The sequence below is a fragment of the Herpailurus yagouaroundi genome, unplaced genomic scaffold (genome assembly GCF_014898765.1).
Source record: "Herpailurus yagouaroundi ecotype Mexico unplaced genomic scaffold, PumYag 205, whole genome shotgun sequence".
NCBI lineage: Eukaryota > Metazoa > Chordata > Mammalia > Carnivora > Felidae > Herpailurus > Herpailurus yagouaroundi.
Genome location: NW_024412436.1, coordinates 6,071,090 through 6,095,500, shown reverse-complemented (window position 1 = coordinate 6,095,500; position 24,411 = coordinate 6,071,090). Strand labels below are relative to the sequence as shown.

Here is a 24,411-nt window from a genome sequence, read left to right as displayed (position 1 = left end):
AGCCAGGAGCACATCCCTGCTACAGCTGTATCATTGCTGCCCCTAAATACTGATGGCAAGGGCAGGACACATACCCAGAGACAAGTCTTTCCCTATGTTTCTGAAAGAAGAATCTGGGCAGGCTTCTTGCTGACAGGGCTTTCAGGTGGAACTTATGGACAGCACTGTTTACCAAAGCCCACAGGTATTTGTCCTTCTTGAGTCAATCAACGAGCTGGCAAAGACTGTGCTAGTCATGTCACATCTTTATCCCTGATGCTGAACTCTGACCCTCCCTCCAGCCATTTTTACCCCTTTCCTCCATTTTAACTCTGAGTCCTTCCTGGGATCCACTCCATGTGATTGTCTTACAGTCAAATCCTGGGTCTTCACCTGAGGATTCTGGTCTAGTCATTGTGACTAGAAGTTGCATAGTGTGATGGTGTGGGTTAGTGTAAGGTGTTGGCCCACAGTCCTACATTCAAGCTCCATCCCAGTCATTGCAAACAGCAGAACCTCCTTTTCCATTCCTCTCTGAGTTATCTTGAGTTAGTCACATTTCCCAAATTCCTTGTTTGGTCAGACCTGGGATCCGGGCCTTGGCAGGAACAGAGTCATATTTAGGGCTAGGCGTACCGCCTGGAAGATGGCAGTGGTCCATCTGCCTGCAGCGTAGAACCCCTCACAGAGTGCTGAGTTGAGGGCAAAAGTCAGGATTTGTGACAGGCTTTGGTTCCAGGTGCAAGGGCTAGGTTGATTGTGTGGTCCAGGCTTAGGATTTTACCCAGAATCCCACTCTGTGGCTGCATCTTGGTCACTGCATATGGCACCAGTACCTTTTTTGTCCCTGGCCGCGTCATCTTACATCAGTAATGTGTCCCAAATTGTTTCCTCAGGACTACTATTCAAGCCCTATTAGGGTCAGAGCCATGGTTTGGCTTAGGGTTAGTGCATGGAAAATGGTAAAGGCCTACTTGGAAGGCTCAGTTGAGAGAGCTCAAATGTAGGATTGTGTACTAACACCTAACAATAACCCACACCATCACCCTAGCACTGAACATTACCCATAAACCTGAACCTCACCCTAACACTTGCCCTCCTCTCAGACCATTGGGGAGTGCCACACACCATTGCTGTACAGGCCAATACCATCTCCTGGTGCTAAAGCTAACTTTAGCCATGGCTCTGGCTCTTTCCAAGCCTGAATGTTAGTGCGTCAGCATTAGGGTCAGGTTCTGTAGTCAAGAATACTCTATCTAGCATGGGTATCATTCAGAATATGAAGAGAGTTTCTCAGACTACCAAAAACTAAATAGTTCATGATGACAAAACCAGATCTTCAAGAAATATTTAAGGGAACTCTTTCGGTGGAATGGACAGATGAAAAGTGTCAGTATAGAAATAGAAAACACAATGTAGTTAAATGAATTTTTCTGTACATAAACCAGTCAAAGAACTGATAGAAAAGGATATAAAATGTAATACCGTACACCTCAAACGTGTGAAGGAAAGGAGAAAACAAGGGGTTCAGTCAAATTATGATCCGCTTAATGTAGACAGCTATATACAGTAGAGGTCATATACAAACCTAAAGGTTACCAAATATCGAAAACCACTAATAAATACACAAGGAATTAAGATAAAGGAATCCAAACATATCACTAAAGAAAATCAGCAAAACATGAAAGAGAGAATGTGAAGAAAAGGATCAGAGAAAATATTCCAAAAAAAATCACAAAGTAATAAAATGGTATCCACCAATAATTACTTTGAATGTAAGTGGGATAAATGATCCCATTAAAACCATAGGGAGGCAGAATGGATTACAAGACAAGACCCACCCACATGCTGCCTACAAGAGACCCATTTTAGACCTAAAGACACCTGAAGATTGAAAGTGAGAGGATGGAATAGAATTTGTCATGAAAATGGTTGTCCAAAGAAGGCTGGAGTAGTTATCTTATATCAGTCAAAATGGATTTTAAAACCAAGTCTGTAACAACAGACAAAAAGGACACTATATCATAATAAAGGGGACTATGCAACAAGATGATACAACACTTGTAAATATATATTGACCCAACTTGGGACCACCCAAATACATTAAACACTTAATAACGAATGAAGGAACTAATTGATAATGATACAATACTAGCAGGGGAATTTAACACCCCACTTACAGCAATGGACAGACCATCTAAACAGAAAATAAACAAGGAAACATGGCTTTTGGACGACCTACTGGCCCAGATGGACTTAACAGATATATTGAAATCATTCCAACCTAAAACAGCAAAAAACACATTCTGTACAAGTGCACATGAGACATTCTCAGAACACATACCATGTTAGGTCACAAAATGGATCTCCACAAATACAAAAACACTAAAGTCATTCCATGCAACTTTTCTGACAACAGCACCATGAAACTAAAAGTCAACCACAAGAAAACATCTGCAGAGACCATAGATACATGGAGGTTAAATACCATGCTACTATGTAATGAATGTGTCAGCCAGGAGAAGGAGGAGGAGGAGGAGGAGGAGGAGGAGAAAGAGGAGGAGGAGGAGGGGGGATGAGGAGGGGAGGAGGAAGGAGAGAAAGGAGAAGGAGGAGAAGGAGGAGGAGAAGGAGGAGGAGGAGAAGGAGAAGGAGGAGAAGAAGGAGGAGGAGGAGGAGGAGAAAGGGGAGTGGCAGGAGGAAGAGGAGAAAGTTTAAAACTGCATGGAAAGATCTAAAACTATAAAGAACTTGTCAAACTCAACACCCCAAAACAAATAATCCAGTGAAGAAATGGGCAAAAGACACACATACCCAGTTTTCCAAAGACATTCACATGGTAACAGACACAGGAAAAGATGCTTTACGTCACTCATCATCAGGGAAATACAAACCAAAACCTCAATGGCATACCACCATGTCAGAATGGCTAAAATTAACAACTTGGGCAACCACAGATGTTGGCGAGCATGCAGAGAAAGAGGAACCCTTTGGCACTGCTGGTAGGAGTGCATACTGGTGCAGCCACTCTGGAAAATGGTATGGAGGTTCCGCAAAAAATTATAAATGAAACTACCTTATGACTCAGCAATTGCACTACAAGTAATTAATCCAAATGATATAGGAGTGGTGATTTGAAGGGGCACATGCACCCCAACGTTTATGGCAACATCATCGACAATAGCTAACATCTGGAAAGACCCGAATGTCCATCGACTGATGAATGGATAGAGAAGATGTGGTATATATGTAACATGGAATGTTACTCAGCGATGAAAAAGAATGAAATCTTGCCATTTGCAACAACATGGATGGAACTAGACTGTATTATGCTAAGTGAAATAAATCATTCATAGAAAGACAAATATCGCTTCGTTTCACTCATGGCAATTAAGAAACATAACAGATGAAATTAGGGGAAGGGAAGCAAAAATAAGATAAAAACGGAAAGGGAGACACACCATAAGAGACTCTTAAATACTGAAAACAAACTGAGGGTTGTTAGTGGGGTTTGGGTGCGGGATGTGCTAAATGGGTGATGGGCATTAAGGGGGGGGGGGACACTAGTTGGGATAAGCCCTGAGAGTTATATGTAAGTGATGAATCACTAAATTCTATTCCTGAAATCATTATTTTACTATATGTTAACTAGCTTGAATTTAAATTTTTTAAAAGTGCATGGACAAAAATTAGAATGAAAGCATAATTGTCCAAAACTGCTGGATGGAGCAAAACCAATTCTAAGATAGAAGTCATAGCAATATAGGTCTACTTCAAGGTGCAAGTGAACTATCAAGTAAGCAACCTACTCTTGCATCCAAAGAAGCCAGGTTTCTTACAAAAACCTAAGAAAGAGAAAGAAAGAAAGAAAGAAAGAAAGAAAGAAAGAAAGAAAGAAAGAAAGAAAGAAAGAAAGAAAGAAAGAAAGAAAGAAAGAAAGAAAGAAGGAAAGAAGGAAAGAAGGAAAGAAGGAAAGAAAGAAAGAAAGAAAGAAAGAAAGAAAGAAAGAAAGAAAGAAAACAATAGAAGGGATCAATTAAAGGAAAAGCTGGCTCTTTGAAAATAATCAATAAAGTTGATAAACCTCTTGGCAGACTTACCACAGGAAAAAAAGAAAACACTAAAATACATAAAATCACAAATGAGAAAGGAGAAATAACAACCAACACTACAGAAATACAATCTCATAAGGGAATATTATGAAAAAATACATGCCAGCAAATTACCAACCTAGAAGAAATGATTAAATTCCTAGAAACATACAAAAGACCAAAATTGAAACAGGGGGAAATAGAAATTTTGAGCAGACTGATACCCAGTAAGGAAATAAAGTCAGTAATGATAAAGTTCCAATAAGCAGTATCCAGGCAGGACCAGATGGCTTCACAGGCAGATTCTGCCAAACCCTTAAAGAAGATTTAATACCTATTCTTAAACTATTCCCAAAAATAGAAAAGAAAGGAAAAGTCTGAATTCATTCTACGGGGCCAGCATCACCCTGATGCCAAAACCAGGTAAAGACACCACTAAAAAGAGAAGTGCAGGCCAATATCCCTAATGACCATACATGCAAAAACTCTCAATACAAGAATAGCAAACATCAGGGGCGCCTGGGTGGCGCAGTCGGTTAAGCGTCCGACTTCAGCCAGGTCACGATCTCGCGGTCCGTGAGTTCGAGCCCCGCGTCGGGCTCTGGGCTGATGGCTCGGAGCCTGGAGCCTGTTTCCGATTCTGTGTCTCCCTCTCTCTCTGCCCCTCGCCCGTTCATGCTCTGTCTCTCTCTGTCCCAAAAATAAATAAACGTTGAAAAAAAAATTAAAAAAAAAAAAAAAAGAATAGCAAACATCATTCACAATGCATTGAAAATATCATTCATCAGGATCAACTGGGATTCATTCCTGGGTCACAAGTGTGGTTCAATATGGGCAAGCCAATCATTGTGATACATTGCATCAATAAGAGAAAGTTTAAGAACCATAAGATCATTTCAATAGATGCAGAAAAAGCATTTGGCAATATACACCATCAATTCATGTAAATAAAAAAAAAATTCAGCAAAGTAGGTTTAGAGGGAGCATAACTCAGCATAATAAAGGCCATCTATGAAAAACATAGCTAGCATCCTCCTCAATAAGAAAATACTATGGGCTTTCCCATAAGTCAGGAACAAAACAAGGATGTCCACTCTCACCACATTCACTGAACATACTAATGAAAGACATAGCCAAAGCAATCAGACAACAAAAAGAAATAAAAGAAATACAAATCAGTGTGGAAGAAGTAAATCTCTCACTATTGACAGGAAATATATATACTAAACCCTAAAGACTCCACAATAAAAATGGCTAGGACTGATAAGTGAATTCAGTGAAGTCTCAGGATCCAATATCAAAGTACAGAAATTTGTTGCATTTTCATAGACTAGTAATGAAGCCAAAGAAAGAGAAATTAAGAAAACAATCCCATTTACAGTTGTGCTCAAAATAATAACATACCAAGAATAAATAACCAAACGGAAGGAAGATCATACCCTAAAAACTATAAAACACTGATGAAAGAAATTCAAGATGGCACAAAGAGATATTTTTTAATGTTTTATTTATTTTTGAGACAGAGAAAGATAGAGCATGACCGGGGGAGGGGCAGAGAGAGAGGGAGACACAGAATCCCCAGCAAGTTCCTGGCTCTGAGCTATCAGCCCAGAGCCCAAAGCGGGGCTCGAACCCAGGAACTGTGAGATCATGACCTGAGCCAAATTTGGACGTTTAACCAACTGAGCCACCCAGGTGCTCCAAGATGGCACAAAGAGATAGAAAGACATTTGAGCTCATGGATCAGAAGAACAAATATGTTTGAAAGGTCTACAGTACCCAGGGCAATATTTAATGCAATCCCTACCTTTTTTCACAGAACTAGAACAGACAATCATAAAATTTCTGTGGAACCATAAGAGACCACAAAGAGCCAAAGCACTCTTAAAAGAGAAAATCAAAGTGGGATGCATGGCAATTCCAGAATTCAAATTGTATTTGTTAGGATGTCCCTGGAAGGGGACAGCCCTCTGGCCAGCGCGCCGGAAGAAACTGAAGGGCGACCAATCACCGAGCAACAGCACGACAAGGCACGAGAGAAAAGACCCACCCGAGAAAAGACCCACCCGAGCCTAAACCCGGAACTGCTACAGCTTAAAATCGCTACCCCACCATACCTGGGCGCGACTTCCCTGACTCCCTCCTTGAGCGACGGAACCTCGCCCGGAACCTTAGTTCCCAATAAAGCCTTAAACTGCAAAAATTCTTTTTGACTCTAACTCCTATCTTTACGCCGCACAACGCCTGACACTGACATTTGGTGCCGAAACCCGGGAGGGAGGGGGTAGCTCGCCTCTCTCGGCTGAACTCCCCCCTCCTCACCAAGCCAGATGCCAACCACCCTACTCTCAAGAGCCTACAGGAGCCAGTAAGTAGGACAGAACCCTCCTTCCCCCCTTCCAACTACGGCTGACACCCACGAGAGAACATCTCACAAGTCAGTCTCCTCTCCTCCGCACGCTGTAAGGCCCGCAAAGGCCCCTTATTGCAACGCGAGGGACTCCCCGCCTTGCCACAGCAATGGGGAGTAACGAGTCTAAACCGCCTCGATCTCTTACCCCCCCCCCCTCCAATGTCTGTTAAAAAACTTCCGGCTCCTAGGCCTACAAGGCGAACTTCGTCGTAACCGACTCGTCCGCCTTTGCACTGTAGTCTGGCCTAGTACAAATTAGATAATGATTCTCAATGGCCACCTGAGGGGTCTTTACAATACCAAATCTTAACCGATCTGGACAATTTCTGCCATCGGCTGGGAAAATGGGGAGAAATACCCTATGTTACAGCCTTTTGGGACCTCAGGTCTCGCCCCCACCTATGTTCCTCCTGCCCCTCTGCATGTGTGCTCCTTGCCCGCCCACAACCCCCCTGACGACCCCACCTCACCAACTTCCCCGATCTCCGACCCATTAGAGGATCTGGCCACGCCACCCACCGGCCCTCGCCCCCCTCCATACCCCAAACTTCCAGCCGTCCCACCCTCGCCTCCCATATCATCCCGAACTCACGCTCACGCCTCTCCCAGCGAACAGACCCCAGAGGCCATCTTACCTCCCCATGAGGTGGCAGGGCCTGAAGGCCTGGTTCGTGTTCTCGTCCCCTTCCTCTCCAAGACTTGTCCGCCATCGAAAACCGACTAGGGTCATTCTCAGCAGACCCCACCCAATACATTAAGGAATTCCAATACCTCGCCCAAGCCTACAGTCTCACATGGCATGACATTCATGTGATCCTCACCTCTACCCTCACCCCTGAGGAGAGGGAGCGCATCCAGGCCACAGCCAGAGAGCATGCAGAGCAAACCCACATGACCGACCCCACTATGCCCATAGGAGCCGATGCTGTCCCAGCGGCCGATCCCGATTGGAACTACCAACATGCAGGCAATGGTCACTGGCGCCGGGACCAGATGATCCAATGCCTACTAGCAGGCATGAGGGCAACCTCAAACAAATCAGTCAATTTTAACAAACTTTAAGAAATAATACAAGACCCCCCATGAAAACCCCGCAGCCTTGCTTAGCCGGCTCACAGAGGCACTTACCCAACATACCAGATTAGACCCTACCACCCCCGCCAGGGCCACGGTATTGGCCACCTATTTTATTTCCCAGTCAGCCCCCGATATTCGAAAAAAACTAAAAAGGGCCGAAGACGGCCCTCAAACCCCTATGGCCGACCTGGTAAAGATGGCTTTTAAAGTTTTTAATGGTGAGAGGAAGCTCAAGGACAACAGTGACAGGCCCGTCTCCAACAAAAGGTACAATTACAAACCCAAGCCTTGGTAGCTGCCCTGAGGCCAGCCGCAGTAAAGCCGTCTGGACCACGGCCCCTCCGGGGCTTTGTTTTAAATGTGGCCAAGAAGGCCATTGGTCTCGTCAGTGTCCCCATCCCAAAAAACCTACCAGTCCATGCCCATTGTGCCAGCAAATGGGCCACTGGAAATCCGTTTGTCCTAACCCAAGGGATGACAGACTCGCAACGCCTCCACGTGGCAAGGCTTCACCCGGATTGGACTCTGCCTTCCAACTGCTGGAGATGGAGGATGACGACTGACGAGCCCCAGACTCAGTAACTCCGGTGACCCACGCTGAGCCCAGGGTAAAACTCCAGGTAGGGGGTAAGTCCATTTCTTTCTGTTGGACACGGGGCTACCTATTCCATCCTGCCGAGCTATTCCGGCCCCACCACACCATCCTCCGTTTAGGTCATGGGCATAAATGGCACCCCCTCCATTCCCCCATGCACACCGGTACTCACCTGCTGCCTGGATGGCCTCCACTTCTCCCACTCCTTCCTAGTCATCCCCTCCTGCCCCATCCCCCTGTTGGGCCGAGACATCCTCAGTAAATTAGGAGCCTCTATACATTTACCAGCTATTTGATCCTCTCCCTCCCCCACTCATCTCCTACTGGCTGTTATCACGGACGACACAGACCACAGCCTTAACCCACACCCAGACCTCCCAATAGACCCAATCGTATGGGATACATCCACCCCAACAATCGCCACCCATCACCAACCTGTCCTCATTAGACTCAAAAATCCATCACAATTCCCATCTAGACCCCAATACTCACTCTCCCACACCCACCGACTAGGCCTGAAGCCCATCATCGATTGCCTACTCAAGGAGGGCCTCCTAATCCCATGTCATTCCCCCTGCAACACCCCAATCTTGCCTGTAAAAAAGCCAAATGGCTCATATAGACTAGTTCAAGACCTCCAAATAATCAATGAAGCTGTAATTCCCATCTATCCAGCAGTGCCCAACCCATATACCCTCCTCTCCCAAATCCCCCCATCCACGACCCATTTTACAGTGCTTGATCTCAAAGATGCCTTTTTCACCATTCCCTTACATCCTGAGTCCCAATTCCTCTTTGCCTTCACATGGCAAGATCCAGTCACTTCTCTGGCCTGCCAACTCACATGGATGGTACTTCCCCAAGGATTTCGTGATAGTCCCCATCTCTTTGGGCAGGCCTTGGCCAGGGATCTCCTCAAAGCCCCACTGTCCAGTCACTGTACTCTACTACAGTACGTAGATGACCTTCTATTATGTGGAACCTCTTTCGACCACACCAACAAGATAGAGTCCAAATCCTAAATTTCCTGGCTAACCTGGGGTATCGAGTCTCCCCACACAAAGCCCAAATCTGTACTAATACAGTCACATTCCTGGGAGTCTCACTCACACCTCCTACCAAGGCCCTAACCCAAGATCGCCTCCAAGCCCTCCAGACCCTGTCCCCACCTACCAATGCAGACGAAATCCTCTCCTTCCTGGGTCTAGTAGGCTTCTTCCGACACTGGATCCCTAACTTTGCTATACACGCAGCTCCCCTATACAAAGCAGCCAAAGAAACCCCCCAAGGCCCACTCTCCAGCCCGGGAGCAGTCGCAGGGGCCTTCCAATGCCTGGTCACATCTCTAGCCACTCAACCAGTCCTTTCCCTCCCTAATGTTTCAAAGCCTTTCCTCTTATACACAGATGAGAGGGCTGGAATTGCAACAGGGCTCCTAACCCAACTGTGTGGCCCTAAGTTACAAGCTGTCACCTACCTTTCTAAACAAGTGGACCCTATGATCAGGGGGTGGCAACCCTTCCTTAGAGCACTTGCAGCAGCAGCCACTCTAACCCAAGAAGCACTCAAACTCACCCTACACTGCCCCCTAACGGTACTTTCATCGCACCATCTGATCTCCTTACACTTAAGGCCCTGGCACACCTCTCCCCATCACGCATACAATTGTTCCATCTGCTCTTTATTGAAAATCCTGAAATATCTCTCCAACTCTCCCCCAGACTCAATCCTGCCACGCTACTTCCGCAAATCAACCCCAAAGACACTTCACAGCCACCCTTCACTCCTGCACTGAACTTATAGATATTCTCTCCAAACGTCCATCTAACTTAAAGGACCTTCCCCTCACTTCCCCTGATCTCACTCTATTTGTAGACGGCAGCTCACTAGTTGACTGCAGGGCCACCGACAAGCAGCGTACGCTGTAGTTACATTAAACCAAACTCTAGAGACCCAGACACTACCCACAGGAACCACATCCCAGAAGGCTGAACTCACAGCCCTCATGAGGGCTCTCCAATTGTCCAGAAACAAAAGGGTCACAATATACACAGACTCAAAATACGCTTTCCTTATTGCATATACACACTCCCATTTATGGGAAGAAAGAGGATTCCTCACAACTAAGGGTACCCCCATCATCAATGGGCTACTCATAGCGAAACCCCTTGAGGCCCTCAAGCTCCCACAGGAAGTGGCCATTGTCCACTGCAAGGGCCATCAACCCCTAACCACAGAGACAGCTATAGGAAATCACAAGGCTAACAACACTGCCAGACAAACAGCTCTCTCTCTCGACCCAGTTCCTATGGGCATCCTCACCGAAGATACAACTCGCGATTGTACCCCAGATGAACAAAAACAATACATGGCCCATCCCGATGCCCACACCAACGCAGGCTGGATCATGCTGGGCCCCCGACTGGCCCTCCCAAATAGCCTAGGCCCTTCCCTACTAACAAAAATCCACAAAACCCTACACATTGGGCCGGAGGCCACCTTCCGCTTCCTTGAGCCCATTATGTACCACCCCCACCTACGACAACTGATCGCCAACAATGCACTACATGCACCACAGTCAGTTCCCAAGGTAGGATGAGGCACCCACGCCCCACTCATCAGATGTGGGGCCATCTCCCAGGCGAAGACTGGCAAATAGATTTCACTCACATGCCAAAACACAAAAAATTACGGTATCTCCTTACTATAATTGACACATTTATAGGGTGGAAAGACAGAAGTCTTCCCCACCTCATCTGAAGGAGCCTCCACAGTGGCTGAGATCCTACTCAAGGACATCATTCCCCGCTTTGGTCTACCACGAAGGATACAGTCTGACAACGGGCCTGCTTTCATCTCAGCAGTCACCCAACAGGTCTCCAAAGCTTTGGGTATTACTTGGAAACTCCATATACCATACCACCCCCAGTCCTCGGGTAAGGTTGAAAGGGCCAATGGCCTCATAAAAGACCATCTCACTAAACTCTCCATAGAGACTCGGCTTTCTTGGCCTCAACTCCTACCTATAGCACTCACCCGACTCCGAGCCACTCCCCGAGGACCCACAGGCCTCAGCCCATTTGAACTCCTATACGGGCGACCCTTCCTGTTACCCCAACCCCTACCAAAAGATCCTCCTCCTTTGGCTGCCTATCTCCCTTACCTCAGCCTGCTCCGACACCTGATTCGACAGTACGCTGACCTCACTCTATCAGCTCCCATTGATCTCTCCTCTCCCTCACTATCTGTAAACCCAGGAGACTCAGTGCTCCTTCAAGTAAGACAAAAACCAACCCTTGCCCCCCAGTGGGAGGGTCTCTACACGGTCATACTCACAACCCCCACGGCTGCTAAATTATTGGGCCACACCCCGTGGGTTCACACCTCTGACCTCAAACGGGCCCCCCCTTTACCCCCTATACCAGAAGAGTCGTGGACCTCCCAACCAACCGGCCCCCTCACCCTCAAACTAACCCAACAGGCCCCTTCATGACGGACCCTTCCCCTTGGTTTTCCACCTTCACACTCACAATATTACACAAGCTACAACTCTCCCACTCATCGGACCCCATCGCCCTCCCCTTATTTCTCTCCTGGGTCTCTGACTGTTGGCTTCAGGGACTCTCTCCGATTTCTCCCCCATCGAAATCTCCTTCTTTACCTTTTTACTAACCATACTTATATATCATGATGATACTTCCCCATTACTCCTTGTTAACATCATCCCCCTTATGCGCTCACAACCCTCCTATAGGTGGGTTTTTTTTACCTATCTGAAACGTTTAATGGACACACCTCTATCATATCCTCTACCCCTTGCCCCATTGTTGGGTGCCAAAATCAAGTCACCTTTAAATTTCCCTCCTTCAACACACTCCAAGCCTCTACGCGGATTACTCCCGCCATTTGCTTTTTATATGACCAGACCGGCAAAATATGCTCCCAGACCTCCCCCAACCAATATGGAGGATGCCTCTATCACTATTGTAACATACACTGGCTCAACCTATACTGCTTCACAGGGCCAAGGATGGGCCGCTTCTGCTTAAAAAATGGCAACTTTACCCTTACTGTCCCTGATCCATGGGATCCCCGCTGGCAAACCAGAATAAAGGGCAAACTGTATCAGAATGGCCACTTCTCTAACCCCATCTCCTCTTTAACCATCTATCGAACTTATGAGCCCTCTATGTCTCCTTCCCTCTCCAACCTTAAAGCTCTTACCCAAGTAATCATGGACCAAGAAGACCAGCTCAACACACAACTACAGACACCCCCTGCACAACATCCCTTCTCATGGCTTACATTGATCAGACAAGGAGCGATCCTGCTTAACCACTCAGGCTTAACCAACCTGTCACACTGCTTTCTTTGTGCATCCCTTCAGCAGAATCCAGTAATAGCCGTCCCATTACCCACCCCCTTTCCCAACACCACTAACTCCATCAACCACCCCAGAAGTCAAATCTCCCCACAGATTCCCATCCTCACTGAGATCCCTCAAAGCAACATGTCTCACCCACTATGCTACTCCTCTCATGCCTCCCCAACTTGCCCCTCCCCCCTGCCTATGCCTAGCCACAACCCTCCCCCAGGGGGATTCTATTGGTGTAATGGCACAGCTTATAAACAAATGCCCAAAAATGCTTTTATCTGTCTCCCAGTCACCATTATCCCCCAATTCACCCTACACGGACAGGAAGAACTCCATCAACTCCTCAAATTCCATCTCCAAAAATGAGCCTTTTTCCTCCCACTAATGGTCGGACTATCCCTAGCCATGTCCCTATTGGCCGCCGGGGTTGGGACCGGCTCCCTCGCACACTCCATTACCTCCTCCAGGGACCTGTCAAACAGGCTCCAAATCACAATAGAAGCCTCAGCAACCTCCCTATCCACCTTACAAAGGCAGATCAACTCCATAGCACAGGTCACTCTATAAAACCGACAAGCCCTAGATCTCCTAATAGCAGAAAAAGGGGGAACATGCCTGTTCCTGAGGGAAGAATGTTGCTACTGAAAGGGTGGACCTACGCCAGCTGACTCCATCTTGTTCTGTGTCCTCCACCTTGAGTGACTATGTCCCCAACATGCCCCCTTTCCGGGAAAATCGCAGAAACCTCAGACCACGCCTCCTCCCCTTGAGTAAATTCCCGATCAAAACACACCCAGCGACCTGCGTAACAGGACTCCGACCCTTCCCCAGCCAATCGGCTGAGGCCACAGCCATTACCTCACCAACTACCCCTAGACCCCTATAAAACCTTTGTGCTTTTGAAACTCGCTCTCTCTCTCCGGTATCTCACCGCTGCGTGGGTGCAGGTAGGGGATTGAGCTCAAGCTAGCTCGAATGAAAACTCTTTTGCTTTTGCATCAGACTCAGCTCCCTGGTGGTCTTTGGGGATCACGGATTCCGGGCATAACATTTGGGGGCTCACCTGGGATCCCCAAGACCCCCGAGGGACCCCCGACCCGGAGAGCCTGACTGGCCACGGTTAGTGTCTGTTTGTTCCATCTTTTCTGTGTGAGCTCATTTCTGAAATCGGTTTTGGAGGGATGTGGAATCCCCTCATCTGGTAGTGCCTGGCACAGTCTAAGTGGACGCACTGGAGGACCACGGGCCAGGAGTTTTGGAAGACGTTCCGATCCTCCCTTCTGGAGGGACGTGGAATCCCCTCATCAGTTTTGGAGGGACGTGGAATCCCCTCAAAGGTCTGAGCTAGCTTTCAGTTTTGCTTCCACGGAGTTGGAAGACTGTTTCTAAGGGCCCTCTGTTTGTCTGTTTCTGTGTTTCTCTGTTTTGTTCTGTGGACTTACTGGACGGATGTTATGGGACAGACTCAGACTACCCCTCTACCCACCCTCTTGGCTTAAGCCCTTCCTAGCCCCACTCCCTCCAGAGCCAAAGCCCATTCTTGCCTTTCAGGGGACAGAGAAGAAGGAAAACAAGTCTTACCCAGTCTTCAACACCCCTCTACCCTGTCCTACAGGGGGAAACTGAAGAAGAATTAATTGTTCCTCCCCCGTATAACCCCCCTAGGATGCTGGAAGAACACCATCCTCCCCCTCCGGGGGAGGCAGACACTGTTCGGAGAATGGGAGGTGGAAATGCTCCAGTGGGAAGCCCGCCCTTTACCAAAGGGCTCAGAGGGAGCAATCCGCCTCTGCCGCCAACTCCACTATTCCACCCCTGCAAGACACCGGACCCCCAGACGCGGAGGGGAATCAGCCCCATCACTATTGGCCTTTCGCCCCTAGTGACCTCTACAATTGGAAAGCTCAGAATCCTAAGTTTTCCGAGAAACCGGCTGGGCTTATTGATTTATTAGGCTCTGTTCTTTTTACTCATCAGCTCACGTGGGACGATTGCCAGCAGCTTTTGCAGGTCCTGTTCATGACTGAAGAAAGAGAAAGGATTCTCGATGAGGCCCGAAAACTAGTTCCGGGCGCAGATGGGAATCCCACCACCAACCAGGCTCAGATAGATGCCTCCTTCCCCTTAACTCGGCCCCAATGGGATTTCAACACGGCAGAAGGTAAGGAGAGGCTCCGGGTCTACCGCCAGAATCTAATGGGGGGTCTCCGAATGGCTGCTAGAAAGCCAACCAATTTGGCCAAGGTAGGAAATGTACAACAGGGAAAAGATGAATCTCCGGCTGCCTTTTTAGAACGGATCATGGAGGCATTCCGTACCTATACCCCCATGGATCCAGAGGCTCCGGAAAGCAAGGCAGCTGTTATCATGGCCTTTGTAAACCAATCGGCCGTAGACATTAGGAGAAAATTACAGAAAATAGATAGACTAGGAGAAAAAAGTCTGCAGGACTTACTGGTGGTAGCCGAAAAGGTATATAATAACTGGGAGCCTCCTGAGGACAAGCAGGCTTGCTCCATGGCGGCTGCCAGCAGTAAGCAGACTCGAGACCTGGCCAGAATACTACTAGCTACCACTGTTGACTCCCCCGAAGAACGAGACCGCCGTCTCCGGCAGCTGGCAGACGACACAAGAAAAGGTAAAGGAACTACCAAGGGGGGGAAGCAGAGGCTGAAGAAAGATCAGTGCACATACTGCAAGGAGATAGGGCATTGGGACCGAGATTTTCTGAAAAGGGCTGGCGGGAAGGGAAGCAAGACTGATCGAGTAAAAGTCCTAGAGTTGATGAACTGAGTGATTAGGGGAGTCGGGGTTCGGACCCTCTCCCCGAACCCAGGGTAACTCTTAAAGTGGAGGGGACCCCTGTTGACTTCCTCGTCGACACCAGAGCGCAACATTCGGTCCTCCGCACCCCACAAGGAAAACTAGCCAGCAAGAAGTCCTGGGTACAAGGGGCAACTGGTATGAGCCAGTATTCATGGACTACCCGAAGACTGGTAGATGTGGGGACGGGACGGGTATCCCACTCCTTTATGGTAATACCAGAATGCCCCTACCCGCTGTTAGGACGGGACTTACTGACCAAGATTGGAGCTCAGATAACTTTCAGACAAGGGGGGGCCTCAGGTCACCGATGGCAAGGGCCACCCCATCCAGGTCCTGACCATGAAACTGGAGGATGAATACTGCCTCCACTAGGAGGCGCTCCCAAGAGAAGATAATATAGACAGATGGCTACAAGAATTCCTTTCGGTTTGGGCAGAGACGGGGTGGGGGGGGTGGATAGGACTAGCCACTCACAGGACCCCGGTCCTGGTAGAGCTCAAGCCAGGAGAAAGTCCAGTAAGGATCAAACAATACCCCATGTCTCAGGAGGCCCAGAAGGGGATCCAGCCACACACATCCAGAGACTACAAAGCTTAGAGGTACTAGTTCCTTGCCAGTCTCCCTAGAACACCCCCCTACTGCTGGTCAAAAAGCCTCACACAAATGACTACCGACCGGTACAAGACCTCCGGGAAGTAAATAAGAGGGTCACGGACATACACCCAACTGTTCCCAACCCATATACTCTCTTGAGCTCCTTGGCGCCCTCCAGGGTCTGGTATACTGTACTAGATTTAAAGGACGCCTTCTTCAGTCTGCCGCTGGTACCCCAAAGCCAACCCTTGTTCTCCTTCAAGTGGCATGATCCAGAGGAGGGCTACAGTGGGCAACTCACCTGGACATGGCTACCTCAGGGATTCAAAAATTCGCCCACCATCTTCAACGAGGCACTACACGAGGACCTGGGTGAGTACAGAAGGGAGCACCCTGGCCTCACCCTCCTACAGTACGTAGATGACATCCTGATTGCTGCTGACACAGCCAAAGACTGTGAGCGAGAGACCCAGGACCTGCTGGCTACCCTGGGGGCCTTAGGGTACCGGGCATCTATGAAGAAGACTCAGATATACAGGGAGAGGGTAAGTTACCTGGGATATATCCTGGAGGGTGGACAGCGGCGGTTACCAGATGCCAGAAAAGAAACTGTCCTAAAGATCCCTACTCCACCTCCCGAAGAGAAGTAAGGGAATTCCTAGGATCGGCCGGCTACTGCTGCCTCTGGGTTCCAGGTTTTGCTGAGATCGCCAGGCCCCTATATGAAGCTACCAAAGAGGGGAAAACATTTAAATGGGCTGAAAAAGAAAAAACTGCCTTTAATCAGTTAAAAAAGGCCCTCCTAAGTGCCCCAGCCCTGGGCCTACCAGACATTACGAAGCCCTTCCCCCTCTTTGTAGACGAACATAAGGGAATAGCAAAAGGGGTTCTAACTCAAGCCTTAGGCCCCTGGAACCGCCCGGTGGCTTACCCGTCCAAGAAACTAGACCCAGTGGCTGCCGGCTGGCCACCATGCCTAAGAATTATTGCGGCGACACCACTCCTAGTCAAGGACGCAGACAAACTGACCCTAGGACAGGAGATCTGGATCACGACCCCACACGCCATTGAAGGGGTCCTGAAACAGCCTCCTGATAGATGGATGAATAACATACGTATGACTCATTACCAGAGCCTCCTACTCAACCCTCCACGGGTGCGGTTCCACCCCAGTGCAGGCTCAATCCTGCAACCCTGCTGCCCGACCCTGACCTAGGTGCTCCACTACATGACTGTGTGGGAATCCTGGAACAAGTACATGGATTCCGGACGGACCTGACCGACCGGCCCCTCCCCGATGCCGAGGCTACTTGGTTCACTGATGGCAGCAGCTTTGTGCGAGACGGACACAGGTATGCGGGTGCAGCGGTGGTCACCGAAACGGACACCGTATGGGCGGAGGCTCTACCCTCCGGAACGTCAGCCCAGTGAGCAGAGTTCATAGCCCTCACCAAGGCGCTGATGCTGGGAGCTGGAAAACGGCCCAACATCTACACAGACAGCCGTTATGCGTTTGCCACAGCTCATATCCATGGGGCAATTTATCAGGAGAGGGGGTTACTGATGGCAGAAGGACGGACTATAAAAAATAAGCAGGAGATACTTAACCTGCTTACGGCTTTATGGCTTCCTGCCAAGCTAGCCATTATCCACTGCCAAGGGCACCAGAAAGCTGATAACCCAGTAGCTAGAGGTAATCAAAAGGCTGACCAGGCAGCCAAGGCAGTAGCCCTTACTTCAGTCCCCATCATGACCATACAACTACCGGACCCGGGAGACCCGGTTTTACCAGCCCAGCCCAAATACTCCCAGGAGGAGTTACAGCGGATCAAGAAACTCCCCATGGCCCAGGAGATAAAGGGATGGTGGTATACACCTAACAAGGAGCTCGTGCTGCCAGACCAGCTCGGAGTCTCAATATTAGAGCACATGCATCGGTCTACTCACATGGGGGCCCGAAAATTAAAAGACTTAATCCGACATGCCGGAATCAAGATTCGCCAACAGGACGCCAAAATAGAGCAAGGTGTAGCTGCCTACAAGACCTGCCGACTCACCAACGCGAGAGCCACATCAAATAAAAAAGGAACCAGGCTCAGAGGCACCAGACCGGGAGCCCAATGGGAAGTCGACTTCACTGAAGTCAAACCAGGAAAGTATGGTTATAAATATCTTTTAGTATTTACAGGCACCTTCTCTGGCTGGGTGGAGGCATACCCAACCAAGCATGAAACGGCTCAGACGGTGGCTAAGAAGCTACTAGAAGACATCTTACCCAGGTATGGTTTTCCTGCCATGGTAGGATCAGACAATGGACCAGCTTTTATCTCGCGGGTAACACAGGCAGTAGCCAAGGCGGTGGGGGCAAACCGGAAATTACATTGTGCTTATAGGCCCCAGAGCTCAGGACAGGTAGAAAGAATGAATAGACCCTAAAAGAGACCCTTACCAAATTAACCATGGAGACTGGCGGGGACTGGGTGACTTTCCTACCGTACGCCCTTTACCGGGTTAGAAACACTCCTTACACTCTGGGTTTTACTCCCTACGAGATCATGTTTGGCAGGCCACTCCCTATTATTCCCAACCTTCTTGCTAAGTTTAAAGATCAAGAACTTTTTCTTTCCTTGAGAGGGCTCCAGAGGGCGCACGAGGACATTTGGCCACACCTCTGTGCCAACTACGAGGCTGGCCCAACCCCGACACCTCATCAGTACAGGCTGGGAGACTGGGTCTACGTCAAGAGGCACCAGTGAGAGACCCTCGAGCCGCGTTGGAAGGGACCCTACATCGTGGTGCTGACAACCCCCACCACTCTCAAAGTAGACAACATCGTGACCTGGCCCATCACACCCACGTTCGGCCAGCGGACCCCTCCTCGATCCGGAAGGACTTCGTCACGCGATGGGCTGTCAATTGGGACCAACACAACCCGCTCAAGCTCCAGTGCATTCGACCCACCTAATATTAGTAACTCTGTTAACTCTGCTTGTCATCAGACATGCTGCCGGGAGTCCCCACGCCCTCCAAAACATCACCTGGCAGATCATAGATACCAGCTCGGGTACAATACTTAATCAGACCTCCCAGAGCCACCCCAGGGACACTTGGTTCCCAGAACTTTGCGTAGACTTCCAAACTCTGTTCCCCTTATCACCATGTGCCCCCGGATTAAATGCAGCCGGTCCCATGATTGGGTCCGCAAGCTAGATGACAAGGAGGGAATGAAAGGGCGGACCTACGCCGGCTGACTCCATCTTGTTCTGTGTCCTCCACCTTGAGTGACTATGTCCCCAACATGCCCCCTTTCCGGGAAAATCGCAGAAACCTCAGACCGCACCTCCTCCCCTTGAGTAACTTCCCGATCAAAACACGCCCAGCGACCTGCGTAACAGGACTCCGACCCTTCCCCAGCCAATCAGCTGAGGCCACAGCCATTACCTCACCAACCGCCCCTAGACCCCTATAAAACCTTTGTGCTTTTGAAACTCGCTCTCTCTCTCCAGTATCTCACCGCTGTGTCGGTACAGGTAGGGGACTGAGCTCGAGCTAGCTCGAATAAAGGCTCTTTTGCTTTTGCATCGGACTCAGCTCCCTGGTGGTCTTTGGGGATCACGAATTCTGGGCATAACAGCTACTACCTCAATGAATCAGGCTTAGTTGAAACCAATATAAAACACCTAAAGGAAATCCAAAAAATTCTATCCGCCCACCCAGGATCCTCAGACCCCCTAATCTCCTGGTGGCAATCACCCCTCTTAACTTGGCTCCTCCCCATAGTCACCCCACTAGTTGCTATCTGTGTAATACTTATGCTCTTACCTTGTTTTCTCCATTTCGTACAAAAACGAATGCACGAAGTTTCCCAGGTCGCATTTCATCAGATGGTGGTCCGGTCCTATTCCCTCATTCCACCTCAGACCCCACATACTATGGCGTCACCCTTCCACCCACGGGAAGCAGCCAGATCAGATCCGTCGCCCATTATCACCAATAAGAGGTTGGAATGTTAGGATGTCCCTGGAAGGGGACAGCCCTCTGGCCAGCGCGCCGGAAGAAACTGAAGGGCGACCAATCACCGAGCGCCAGCACAACCCAACGAAGAGCCCCGAGCGGCTCTCCAGAAGGAACTGAAGGTCAACCGATTACCGAGCAACAGCACGACAAGGCACGAGAGAAAGACCCACCCGAGCCTAAACCCGGAACTGCTACAGCTTAAAATCGCTACCCCACCATACCTGGGCGCGACTTCCCTGACTCCCTCCTTGAGCGACGGAACCTCGCCCGGAACCTTAGTTCCCAATAAAGCCTTAAACTGCAAAAATTCTTTTTGACTCTAACTCCTATCTTTACGCCGCACAACGCCTGACACTAACAATGGCAACAATCACCTCCCAGTGAAAGAGTTGAGGCCCCTCTCACTACTGAAAAAGGAGTGCCCTTATCTCTAATGCTCAACAAGGGCTCTAGTTTCATGAATTTGGTGAAATATATCTTGCTGGTTTGGTGGATGAGAAATTACACCAAATCCATTGTCCTATTTTCATTTTTCTAATGATGAGTGAGGCTAGATGTTCATCACTTACAGCCATTTCCTGAATCTAGTCACTGTTCTCAGTTTTGGGGTGAACCTGCTGAACACACTCTCCTGACATCCCCAGAGGACACAGACTGTGACCCACGTCCAGCCAGGAAACTTCACTCCTTGTGAAACCACTAAGCTGTTAGTGACTGCCTTCTAACCAACGGAACACAGAGTGATAGGAGGTCAGTTTCAAGATTTCATGACACAAATTCTGTCGTTCCTTCTTACTTGCTTTGTCTTGTGTTCCACCTCTTTCTATGTCTCTCTACCTCTCTCTCTCTCTCCCTCCACTCTCCATCCTCATTTCTTCCCTCTGTCTTTCCTCTACCCCTGGAAATGGGGAAACAAGCACTTAAGTTAAGTACTACCCTGTGAGAAACCTATATAGGAGAGAAACAAGTTCCCAGGTCAAAACATTGAAATAGGCTCTCAGTTCAAACTGAATTCTGACATTGCCTGGGTGGGTGACCTTGGAGTAAAGTATCACCCTGTTGAGTCTCAGATGAGACCACAGCCCTGGCTTCATAGAGACTTTGAGGCAGTGCCATGCAGCTAGGCTGTGCCTGGATTCCTCTCCCACAACAATTGAGAGTTATTAAATATTTGTAGTTTTAATATTTAAGGTATTGGGATAATGCTATTAGATAGGAATGACTAACTCATGGTCTACCAGGTCCCAGCATCTGGCCTATCCTCTGCTTCCCCCCTGCTTCTCCCCTCCCACAATCCCACAGCCACACTTTCCACCTTTCTTATGTTTTCTGGACAAACTCAATTCTGTCTCCTATTATCGGCACCAGCCATATCTTCTCCCTGAAACACTGAAGGCATGTGCAGGATGGTTCCTTCTTGCCATTCTAGCCCCAGCACATGTCACCTCAGTGAGGCCTCTCACACCCTCCAGTGACTCCCCAGTCTCATACCCTCCAGTGAGTCATTATTTTTCACTATTACAGGTCTTGCCCTTTTTTTCACATGTCTTGTCTTTCATACCTTTGTTCATCTCCCCTCCAGACTGTGAAGACCTGGCAGGCAGGGACCCCTTTGTCATTGTAAGCCTTGCACTTAGGCCCACCAGATCCCCCAGCACAAGGTGAGTGCTTGGAGCAGTTACTGAATGAATAAACGGAAGGGTCATGGAGCACTCCATCTAGATTTTGAACTGCTTATTCTATGGAGATAATTGTTGGTAATAGGAGATCCAAATTACGTCTGAGGCGGGAGAAATCCAGAGTTATCTCTGCATGAACTTTCCCTGGTTCACTTCCTCCAGCAAAACTCAGTGGGAACCACGGACACAGGAGGCTGCCTGTTTCCTGGCGTCCAGCAATAGCACTGGAGCCACAGGCATGAAGATATTCAAACAAAATCATCACCCTTATGTGGCCGCCATGAAGGCAGTGGTCCTATGAGGTCCCAGGGTAAATCTCGGGACCTACAGCCTCCAGAGCTGTGCAAGGGATCCCAGGATTCTGCCATTACCTTTCTCATCCTAGTCCCAGTGTATACTTTTTACTCATGAGGCATCCTCATGTCAGCCAGGACAATGACCCCCCCCCCATTTCCCAATGAAGACCCTGGGGGGTCTAGCAAGAACTGTTATTTTACGTGGACTCTATACTCAGTGTATAGTGTTCTGACGCGTCTTTCCCTATCCCAAGTCTTCACCAACCTAAATCCCCAAGCCTCTCTAGGCTCTAAAAGGCTTCCAGAAAGTATAAACACAGTGAGTCACTGATGAAGAGCCAAGGCCGATTGACACTTTATGATTATATGGAACTCTGAAGAAAACCACAGGTAACACAACACTATACAGGAGAACACGGAAGCCTTTTCTTCTGTAGCTATTATCTAAACTAAGGGGAGTTAGTTAATCATAATTCCAGGTGCCCACAGAGTTTGAATGCAGTACTCTAGTCCTTTCCTCTGGAGGCTGGGCCAAGGATAGTCCTGCATCCAGCAGAAACCTATGAACTTCAAGCATTCCTTGCCTATCTTTGGGCATTTGAGCATGCAGCTATGAAAATGGATGCTGCTGCCCCATGACAGAGCTCCCTCTAACCTCTTTATTATTTCTCTCGTGTCATTTCCCCGGTGTCCACTCTTTCTTGAACACACGTTCAGTATGTGTGTGCCAGTGCACATGTAGGGATTTGGACAGTAAAATGACCCCAAATGGAGAGCAAGTAGGCACGATTCCTCCCAGAATATTAGAGTCTCTCATTTCTAAAGCAAACATGATGGGAGGGGGTTGAGCCATGGCCTAAAATGGCAGAGCCCAGCCTTACCCTCTGGACTCTTCCCACCTCCTGTGATCTGATCCAGTCCTATTCTTTTGGTAAGATCAGTCACCCCACTGTACAATGTGAGATTGGATACATAACTACAAAAGCCAGTTCTCAAGAGGGTGTGATGTCAGACTCCATTATCACTGGAAGAGGCGGGAAGTGCTCAACCACACCTGTATATAGGTATAAAGTGTACTGGTTTACTTTATACAGGCATCAAAACCTGCATAAAACAGGCAAATGTTTGAAGCCAATGAAGAAGGATCAGGTCTGTCTCCACCACCAGGTAGGCAGGACATCACTAACTCCAGTGCACCAATGTGCTCCCTGCCTTATAAGGCATAGTAATGCAGCAAAGACTCTTTACTTGTTGAAAGTAGGTTTTAAGCAACCACCCCACCACAGTACCACCTACTGTTCCCTGTAGAGAGAGGGCATGGATATCAACCAGGAAGAAACCCTATGTCTCAGAATCATACGATATGCTTTTATACCTGCCTCTGCTGCTAGGCATCCAGAGATCTGTCCTTCAGAAGGACATATATCCTTTCTAAAGTCACACAGTGTTCTAATGGTAAAGTTCTTGCTTTGGTTAGGGTTAAATTTGGGCACCTGTAGTAGATGTCAAAATACTAGTGCACAAACAGATACATATGTGTTTCTTTTTCATATAAATGAAACCAGGACATGGCTAGTCTATCACTGATTATACATTGTCCACCATGTGATCACATATTATTGATCTCCTGGCTCTAACATCTTAGTATAGGATTTCCTTTTTTAAAACTTAAAATAACAGAATCTATACTTAATGCATTATGGTGTGGATAAAACATCCAGGCATTTACATCAAAATGAATTTGTCCTGAAAAAATAATTATAAAATAAATGCAGATAAACTAGAACTGGTATGTTGAGCTATATATTTTTTATTGATCAAGTAATTAAAATGTTTTACTGTTTTTCCCTGGAAAACACTTTATCCACAAAAATTGTATGTTAATATATTTCTGATTTCAATGTTTCTTAGGCACAGAACCAATGTTTCTTAAGCATAAATGTGTCCCTATGTGTTTTGTGTGTGTGTGATCGAAGTTCTCCAAGATAAAATGTCTGAGTCAGGATAGCAGAGTCAAAGTGGAGGTGTAGAAATAGCAAAAATTAATAATAATAATAATGATCTGCTCACTTTTTTCTATTTTTTCCCCAAATTTTTGTTTAAGTTCTTGTTAGCTAGCATACAGTGCAATATTGGTTTCAGGGTTAGAATTCAGTGATTCATCACTTACATGCAACACCCAGTTCTCATCATAACAAGTTCCCTTCTCAACACCCATCACCCATCTAGCCCATCCCCCACCCCACCCCCCAGAAAAAGAAATCAATGCACTGATGCCATTACAATTGCACCCAAACTCATAAGATACCTGGGAATCAACCTAACCAAAGACGTATAAGATCTGTACTCTGAAAACTTATGAAGGAAATGGAAGAGGACACAAAGAAATGGGAAAACATTCCCAGCTCATGGATTGGAAGTACCAACATTGTTAAAATGTCTTAACTACCCAAAGCAATCTACGTATTT

At 48.0% G+C, this 24,411-nt stretch overlaps 1 protein-coding gene across 1 annotated transcript; it reads left to right on the top strand.

Moving 5' to 3' along the window:
- The first annotated feature begins 12,185 nt into the window (after positions 1 to 12,185).
- On the top strand, positions 12,186 to 17,960 carry LOC121015000 (uncharacterized). Its single transcript, XM_040451651.1, is given in 7 exon segments — positions 12,186 to 12,383; positions 14,196 to 14,257; positions 14,387 to 15,314; positions 15,317 to 15,643; positions 15,645 to 15,926; positions 15,929 to 16,495; positions 17,167 to 17,960. Coding segments are annotated over 7 exon segments (2,427 nt in total). The 3' UTR covers positions 17,230 to 17,960.
- Positions 17,961 to 24,411: the final 6,451 nt, after the last annotated feature.